Genomic DNA, 9,303 nt, shown 5'->3' with positions numbered 1-9,303 from the left:
TACAACACTGGACTAATAGGAATAACTTTTTTTAAATGACTGTTCTGTATAAATAAAATATATGAAACTCAAGTGCAAAAGCCGTGAAAATAAAAGGCATTGTCTTCTGTCAATGTGATGCACTGTGGCCGAGCAGTTCCCTCAGGACCCAACTCTGCAGCCCTTCCTCCTGTGCCTCAAGCATTGGCTGCCACTCCACAGGTCTTCCGTCTGTCAGCTCCTTTGAAAGCTGGGCTTCCAAAGCTCTGTTGAACACTGAGGGTTCTGGTGATGTGTGTTAATGAGTTGTATTTTAAATATCAGAGATTATTAAAGAGAATGATTTTCTATTAACCTTTCTATCTTTATTGCTAATTTACAGTTCAAAGTCTGGTGGGAGGCAAGCTATTTATCTGTCTCTTGGAAGCGTTTCCTAAATGCATTTCCAGGCCACGTCCAGACCCACTGTACCAGGATTTGTAGCTGGAACTTGGAGAAACACTCTCTGTGGGGTTGCTTGTTTTTACACAGCTGCAGTCGTCCCTCCGTGAATCCCTCACAGATTCCTGTCAGAATACTTTGTCACCTGATCCCAGACATAAGAGCCTTCCACAGTGTTCTTCTCATTGCTTAGGACTAAAACCCAATGACCTTCATACCTGTACCCTCTCCTCAGATCTTTTCCAAGAATAGGATTCCACCTTCTTTTTGAAATCTGGTTTTGAATGTTTGTTCACTTGTTAACCTTGAGAGAGGAAGCACGTTAGCAGCTTGCTTTTGTTCTTTTGAGACTTCATCTGTATAACAATTGACCTGGAGCATCTGGGATCTCCTGCTTTCACTCCTGCGTGCCTGGTTTGCAGTGTGTGCTACTATTCTTGGCTAGCTTTTTTTTTTTCCTCTACAATTCTCTACCCTGTGCCAAAGACCTTGGCTACCCTTTGTCTCTCAGGTCACCACAGAGAAATTCAGGTAGTATTCGGTGAACAGTCTGGGTGCTTGTTGTGGATCATGCATTGTTTTAAATTCTGTGAAACAACCATGAATGATACTAATCATTCAGAATATATGAGTGGTCTCAAGGTCTGTTCTGTGAGGGATGTGTTTAGTACATTACATGGCTCAGTAGCAATGAGCAAGGGCTACTTTATTAGTTGTCTTTCCTGCCACTGTAACAAAATGCCCGACGAGATAATTTAGGAGTGGTCGTTTGGGGTTCAGTTTTCAAGGGAACAGGCCATCAAGGCAGGAAAAGCCTAGCAGCTACCTGAAACTACCATGTCCTCCTCCTTGGTAGATCAGGAGACAAGACTAGACTGGTATGGCGGCTGGGCTGTAACCTTTCAAGTTTTGCCCTGATCCCACAGCTAGGCCTCACCTCTAAAGGGTTAAGTTGCCTCCTCCCTAGTCAGCACTGCCAGCTAGGGATCAAGCATTCAAATGATGCTCCAGCAAGGGCACTCACTCAAACCACACCAAGTTCTGCACTGATGACTTCTCATTCATTATAACAAAAATATCATATAAAGAACCTAGAAGGAAAGTGAGTAGGGACACAGAAAATACACAAATATCCACCTATTTTTCTTTTTTTTTTTTTTTTTTTTTTTTAAATTTTTTTTTTAAAAGGGAGGGCTCCCCAAACATGTGCTGGGCCCGCAAAGCAAGGTGCAGAGCATGGGACCGGAGGCCCAGCACATGCTAGGCAAGAGCTCTACCTCCGAGATATTTACTTATTTATTTATTGTATGTAAGTACGCTGTAGCTGTCTTCAGACACTCCAGGAGAGGGCGTCAGATCTTGTTACGGATGGTTATGAGCCACCATGTGGTTGCTGGGATTTGAACTCTGGACCTTTGGAAGAGCAGTCGGGTGCTCTTACCCACTGAGCCATCTCACCAGCCCTCCACCTATTTTTCAAAAGGGAAATGGGTAGTATGTATAGTACTAATGAGAAAAAATACTTGGAATGGTGGGTGGCTCATGTCTATTGCTAGAACTCAGAGGGCCAAGATAGGTAGATCTCTGGAGTGTGAGGCCAGCCTGGTTAGGTAGCAAGCTCAGGCGACCCTGCGAGGTGGGGTGGTGCAGGTGACAGTGGTCTTCGGCACCATGGTGCTTCGTTCTGATGGGATGGGTTCAATTGTGCTGTGTTGGTCCTGCTACTTCCTGAGTGATGAGATACTCAGCTCAGGCTCGCTATTGGGGGTGTTGGGCAGGAAAAGGAAAAGTTGTCTCTGATGGTCAATTTGACTGCCAAGGAAGAGGGACCCTCAATTGAAGAAGTCCCTTAAACAGAGTGGGCTGTGGACATGTCTGTTGAGGCTTTTTAAAAAAATACTTGAAAAAAAAAATAAAAATAAAAAAATAAAAAAATACTTGGTGCAGAAAGATGAGCTTCCTTCTTGTGGGTGGTACCATCCCATGGCAGGTTTGCCTGTACCAAAGAAAGGTGGCTGCTTATGAACCTGGGTGTGAGCTTGTAAGCAGCATTCCTCCACGATGTCTGCTTCAGTTCTTGGCTTGAGTTACTACCCAGCCTTTCCTCGGTGATAGATTGTGACCTGAGAGTTGTAAGATGAAATAAGCCCATTCCTCCTCCAACTTGCTTTTGGCATTATGCTTATCACAACAACAGAAGAGCAATCTAGAACAGCATTTTAAACTCAAATGTTATCCAGTGCATTTTTTTTTTTTAAACTTACTAGAAAAAAGCAAGCATCTATAAAAACAAGACTGGTATGATTAACAACTGTATATTCATAACCTAATTTCAATAATGACTAATTTCTGACAACTAATTTTTTGAGACAACATCTCACTTTGAGACATCTCATCATGTTACTCTGGATAGCTTTGAGCTTGTATGTATACCAGGCTGGCCTGGGGCTCACAGAGATCTACCTGCCTACTGAGTACTAGGATTAAAGGCATGTACCACTATGTCTGGGTTCTGATAATGTTTTATCAGAAAAAATATTTATTTAATGTAAGCACACTGTAGCTGTCTTCAGACACCCTAGAGAAGGGCGTCAGATCTCATTAGGGATGGTTGTGAGCCACCATGTGGTTGTTGGGATTTGAACTCAGGACTTTTGAAAGAGCAGTCAGTACTCTTAGCTGCTGAGCCATCTCTCCAGTCCCTGATAATTTTTTTAAATGCAAGTATGTTCATGTTTGTGTGCATGTATGTGTGTTCATGTGGAGGTCAGAAGACAACTTCAGGTGGTATCTTCAGGAAAGCCATACTTCTTTTTTGAGGCAGGGTATCTCACTGACCTGGAGTTTACCAGTTAGGTTAGCCTGGCTGGTCAACAAGCCCCAGTGACCTTCCTGTCTCTCCAGCAGCGTGCCACATACATGTGCTACCATGACTTACTTTTTTTATGTGGCTGTGACTTGGGTCCTCATGTCTGTGCAGCAAGCATGTTCCTTAACTGAGCTATCTCTTCAGCCCAGTTTTTGACAGTCTCCTCTTATGGTCTCCTTTTTTTTTTTTTTTTAAGTACATTCATGATAGCATATCATACTACTATCAGGGTATAACATTAAGGATCTTGGGCTATAAAAAACATCCCCCTGAAGGAAGTTTTAGAATGGGGGGGTGGGGTTCTCAACCCCTTTGGGATTGGATATGTGATATCCAATCTAGCCAGTCTCATAACAGTAGCAACGTTACACCACAGCATGAGGAGCTATACTAAAAGGCTGCAGCATTAAGAGGGTTGAGAAGCACTTAGATGTTAGCCCAAATGTTACCATTCATTTGTTTTAATAAATGGTGCAAATCTTACATTTGCAGCTTCTTCATTAATTCCATTGATTATGTAGCACATTGTGAATTTATCTATGTGTGTTTACTGCTCTAGAAGTAGTGGGGCCTGGAGAATGGAGCTGTAAAATGAGGCAGACTAAAATCTCATGCAATAGACAACTTTATTCCAATCTTCAGACATCATACTATGAAGATGAAGACAAGGCACGTGAGCAAAGTATACAGTCAATCACAAGGGCAAGCCAAATATGATGGGCAAGCACCATGCAAGAAAATGTGTTTTTCCCATAGAGGCTTAGAAATAAATACCAACAGCCAGTTGCAGTGAATAATCTGAAGTAAATTCACTCTGCACTACACCTGGGAGGTGCACACAAGCACACTCCAGTTCAGTGGTTTTGAGGAAGCTGAGGTCATGTCAGTGTTCAGGTGAAGGGATGACATGAGAGCTGTAGCCAAACCGTGTGAATACAGGGCCTGGGCTGAGCCCAGAGTGCTTGTCTGCGTTAACTATTCCTAGGCCTGGAAGCTTCAAGCCTCTGCGTACAATCTAATCTTCCAAGCTGACTGACTGAGTTTTCTCTTGGTTTCTGACTGAATTGCTCTGCTTGGCTTCACACTTAACTTTGGCAACATGTTCTAATCTTTTGGCTCCTTCTCATTCTCTGGCTCCTTCTGTCATCACTTGTGTCTAACCTGTTTCTGTAAAACCATCCTGATAAAATCGCCACACATCTCTCTGTCTCCCTGTCTCAGTCTCTCTGTCTCTGTCTCTCCCCCCCCTGCCTTGTAGCCTCTTTCTTGTGCTGTTCTCATGTGAGTTAGATGTATACCATCTCTGACTCATTCTGTTAAATCTTTCTCTGATTTGCCACATTGTCCCTTAATTAGACATCACTTTCAAACAAGGCTGCTTCCTTCTACAAACTTGCCGTATCTTCATGTTAGGGATTAGAGGTGTGTACTAAGGGTGTGTCTGTATTCCAGCCAGATCACTGTATTCCAGGGTTTTTTTTTTTTTTTTTTTTTTTTTTTTTGTATTCTGGCCAGTTTCTGTGGGCTTATAAAATCTTTGGATGTGACCCCTTGTCAGAGCAGCCATGTTCTTGTCTTAGAGTTTTCTCCTAAGCACCCAGAATTCTCACAGGATTCCATTCTTGGACCGTGTTCCAGCAGACAGGGAGCTTTAGAGAATTTATACCTACAGAAAAAATGAGATTACAGTTGCTAAACTTTTCAGCCATTCATGAACCCAACTAAGTTCATGTCACTCATCACTCATCATCCTAGACTGAATAAAAGCCAGAGTCCTGTTCATGGTCTACTGGTCCCTTGGGACTCAACTTCTTCATACTTTCTGGGTCCATACTTACAAATATTCCCCAATCCATTCTTCTTAAGCCATCCTTGCCTTATAAATTCTCAAAATTGCCAGGGGCCTCCAACCTAAGGGACTTTATATTCAGTTATATCTTACTGTCTAGATAAGCTATATTAGAGCCCCCCCCCCCATATAGCTATATCTCTCACTTGCTCATTTCAAGTCTCTGCAAGATTATCTTATTGTGGAGGCCTCAGCCATTTTCTACATTCCCAGTGCCCCACCTACCATGGCATGCCCACACTATCCTTACCTTATCCTGTTTTATTGTCTCCCTAACATTCCCTAGTGCCCAGAATTAACAGTAGACATGTTAAATCATTTGACGATTACATATACACTTAAAAACACTGTGTTGGGCATGATGGTACATTCCTGTAACCCAGTACTCACAAGGTAGAAGCAGAAGGATCGTCAGTTCAAAACCAACCTGGATTATAGGAGAGCCTATCTCAAACAAGGGCTGAGGATGTGGCTAAGCCGAAAAGCCTAGCATGTACAAGTCTCTGGATTTGATCTTCAGCACCAAAAATTCTCCATCAAGTCAAGCTTAAAGCTTGTCAACCCCACCACCGTTCTCTTGGGTGTGTGTCTTTTCTTCATTTTCTTGCCTTCCTTACTACTATCCACGTGTCTCTGTCCAATTCCTTGTTCTGGGACACGGAAGCTGAAAAACCCTCAGAGGCAACCCCTAAATTCAAATAGGTATCTGGTGAAGATTATTCAGAGAGGGATCATTTGGGAGGCGGTCATGGGATTCCACAATCCTTTACGTACATGGTAACTGAAAACAAACACCAAAACAAGTGTTTTCTGCCTGAATATTTGAATTGCAACCCGCTTTTTCGGCTTTGTAGCCTCGTTTCCAACCCTCTGGCATGGATACTCTAATATCCGCAGAGGCTGGATAATAGAGTAATGCAGATGGTCGCTTCCCCGTGGGGTGGGACGACCCGATCGACTCCTAGCGATTCAATAGCTCCAGTAGACAGGATTAGAAGGCACTGTCAAGGGTTACTTCCTCTTACAAACAAAAGCAGTTGCTCAGGTTGGAAGGGCCACCGCCGCCGCCACTGCCTTTTCGGTCTCCACCTAAAGATCCGCAGGTAACGCGGAAGCCGCGGATCCGGCTGGCCCATTACTTGGTCCTCCGCGATCCCACCGTCCTTCGCGCCCGGAACGCCTCTGGCAGCGGCCCTTCTACGCCATCGCGGAGCTTCTCTATGGTCGCTGCCGCTTTCCCGGCGGTGTCATGGCGCCCGGCGTTGAGTTGGCAGGACTGGCCCACGAAACTGAGGAAAGTCAGTGAAGCTGAGAAAGAAGTGGTGCAGCCGCACGGCGGGAAGCCGTGGGAATGAGCGGAGGCCCCGCGGGGGCCACGGTGTCCACAGCGGCGACCCCTCGGTGAAGCGTCAGGCCGGGCCTCGGCTTTCTGACACGGCCGTTGGTGGGAGCGCCGTGTCCTGCGAGTCCTCAGCGTCTGGATCCGCACCAGCTTCGGCGTCCAGGGACATTTGGAGAGGACGTGTCCGCCCGCAGCGATGTCGTCCTGGCTCGGGGGCCTCGGCTCCGGCTTGGGCCAGTCTCTCGGCCAAGTAGGGGGCAGCCTGGCTTCCCTCACTGGCCAGATTTCTAACTTCACGAAAGATATGCTGATGGAGGGCACGGAGGATGTGCCAGGTAACAGCTGGAGCGAGGGCGGTGGGGCTCGGTTGGGATCCACTTGGTTCCGGGTCCCGTCCGTCGGCAGACGCGGACCGGTCCCGAAGGAGTCACTCCACGCTTTTTTCTTTGCTCTCCTCCCTTTACCTCCGCAGCCGCTTTTCCAGCCTTCAGGACCACGGTGGAGAATTCCGGTCCTCCTCCCCTCGTTGAATACTCTGGATAGCTCTGCGAAGTGGAACTGCTGCTTTTATGCCGAATTAGGGTTTTATTTGGGCGGCCCAAGCCTATTACTTTGCCCATAGTTTGAGAACTGATCTCATTTTGATCCTGTTCCTTTAGTATGACAACTAAAGTATGGCAATTGTCCCCCTCCCCCCCCCAAATACTTTGTAACATTAATTACTCACGATTAAACACTTGGTGACTCTTGATCTGGCTTTACACGTTGTTAGGGGAATAGGGCTGTTTTTCTATATAATTGTTTTCTAATTTTGCTCATCTTGAAGACACTTTGCAGCTGAAAACGTATTTTTGTGTAGGATGGCACATTCTCCTATACTTTTGGAGAACTTTAACTTTTGAGTATCTTACCTACCTTTACTCACTTTAAAACTTAAAAAATATCGTGGTGTCTGTGTGTGTGTGTGTGTGTGTGTGTGTGTACATGATGCACATATGCATGAGTGTCTACCTCATCGCCCGTGTGTGGAGGCCAGTAGAAAACATTGTGGAGTTCCCTTTCCCCCTTTAGGTGGAATTTGAGGATGGAATTCTTTTTACTTTGCTTGAACGACAAACACCTTTACTCACTGATTCACCTGGCCAGGCTCCTTCCCTTATTTTTAAAGTCATCATCTTGTTATCCTAATGAATAGTGACCTAGAATTAGATTGTAGACAGTGGTTAGATTAATTACTCTTCTGATTTCTTGACATTTGTTAATCAAGGAAGTGGGAAGATCTAGCCTCTAAGGGCACTGGCTGCCCTCCCAGAGAACCCAGGTTTGATTCCCAGCACCCGGTGGCAGGCAGCTCACAACCGGCTGTCACTTCATTCTGTTTTCAGAGAATCGGATGTCACCTTTAGGCCTCAGCAGGCACTAGGCACCCAAATTGTGCACAGACACAGATGTATATCATCATACAACAATAACAATATATACTTTTAAAGTTTGAATCAAGGTTTGCAGTGTAGATTAGGGTGACCCGGAGCTGACAGTCTTCCTGTCTCTGCTTCTCAGTGCTGACATTACTAGTGAGTGCCAATATGCTAGGACAGACTTATTTCTTTATAAATGAACAGCTTCCTGTTCTGGTTTAATCTATGGGAAAGACTAGCTAGAGACTGAACCCAAGGTCTCATGCATGGTAAGCACACTCCACTGAATTATACTCCCAACTCCTGTTTTTTCATCATGATTTAATAGCTGTGTGTATTGGATGGAAATAGAGTAAAATGGTTTGATAGAAAAAGTCATTATATTTCGAAGGAAAACTGGATCCCACCCAAACCTGTCTTACTGCTTGGGCTTCTGTTGACTGGGAAGATTCATGGCTTAGGACAGTGAGAACAAGAGGCCTTCACATGTCCAGTAAAGGGCCATGGGACTTTAAAGGCAGACAAGGGCTGGTAGCTGCGGGAAAGACTAGATTCTTACTGTATTACAGATAGGAACTATCTGGTATTTCTTTGACCTTAAACTGGAAAATAGTTACCAACTAACCTGATAAAGAGTTCATTTTGTTCTCCTCACCAGAGAGCTTCCTGTACTCTTAAACAAATAGAACTCACCATTTTTCTTTTCTTTTCTTTTTTTATTGACTATTTTATTTATTTACATTTTAAATGTTATCCCCTTTCCCGGTTTCCCCTCCAGAAACCCCCTATCCATCCCCCCTCCTCCTGCTTCTATGAGGGTGCCCCCCCACTCCCCCACTCCCATCTCCCTACCCTGGCATTCCCCTACACTGGGGCATTGAGCCTTCATAGAACCAAGGCCTCTCCTCTCACTGATGCCCAACAATGCCATCCTCTGCTACCTATGCAGCTGGAGCTATGGGTCCCTCCATGTGTACTCTTTGGTTGGTCATTTAGTCCTTGGGAGCTCTGGGGTGGTGGTCTGCTTGGTTGATATTGTTGTTCTTCCTATGGGATTGCAAACCCCTTCAGTTCCTTCAGTCCTTTCTCTAACTCCTCCACTGGGGACCCCATGCTCAGTCCAATGGTTGGTTGCAAGCATCTGCCTCGCCTCTGTATTTGTCAGGCTCTGGCAGAGCCTCTCAGGAGGCAGCCATATCAGGCTCTTGTCAGCAAGCACTTCTTGGCATCTGCAGTAGTGTCTGAGTTTGGTGTCTGTATATGGGATGGATCCCCATACAGGTGGGGCAGTCTCTAGATGGCTTTTCCTTCAGTCTCGGCTCCACTCTTTGTCCCTACATTTCCTTTTGACAGGAGGAATTCTGAATTAATAATTTTGAGGTGGGTGGCCCCATCCCTCCCTCCC

The 9,303-nt window shown here is 45.2% G+C and overlaps 1 protein-coding gene across 4 annotated transcripts in view; it reads left to right on the top strand.

The window, feature by feature from the left end:
* Positions 1-6,372: 6,372 nt before the first annotated feature.
* Positions 6,373-9,303, top strand: part of Trip11 (thyroid hormone receptor interactor 11) — a 73,242-nt gene continuing 70,311 nt past the window's right edge. For all 4 annotated transcript variants that reach the window (XM_029540782.1, XM_029540784.1, XM_029540783.1 and 1 more), the window contains exon 1: positions 6,373-6,815. In XM_029540782.1, coding sequence (XP_029396642.1) covers positions 6,677-6,815 — 139 coding nt within the window. In that variant the 5' untranslated portion in view covers positions 6,373-6,676. The remainder of the gene's footprint in view (positions 6,816-9,303) is intronic.

This window comes from Mus pahari, chromosome 7, assembly GCF_900095145.1.
Source record: "Mus pahari chromosome 7, PAHARI_EIJ_v1.1, whole genome shotgun sequence".
NCBI classification, from domain to species: domain Eukaryota; kingdom Metazoa; phylum Chordata; class Mammalia; order Rodentia; family Muridae; genus Mus; species Mus pahari.
The sequence above is the reverse complement of the archived record's forward strand: the minus strand, read 5'-3'. Positions and strand labels throughout refer to the sequence as shown.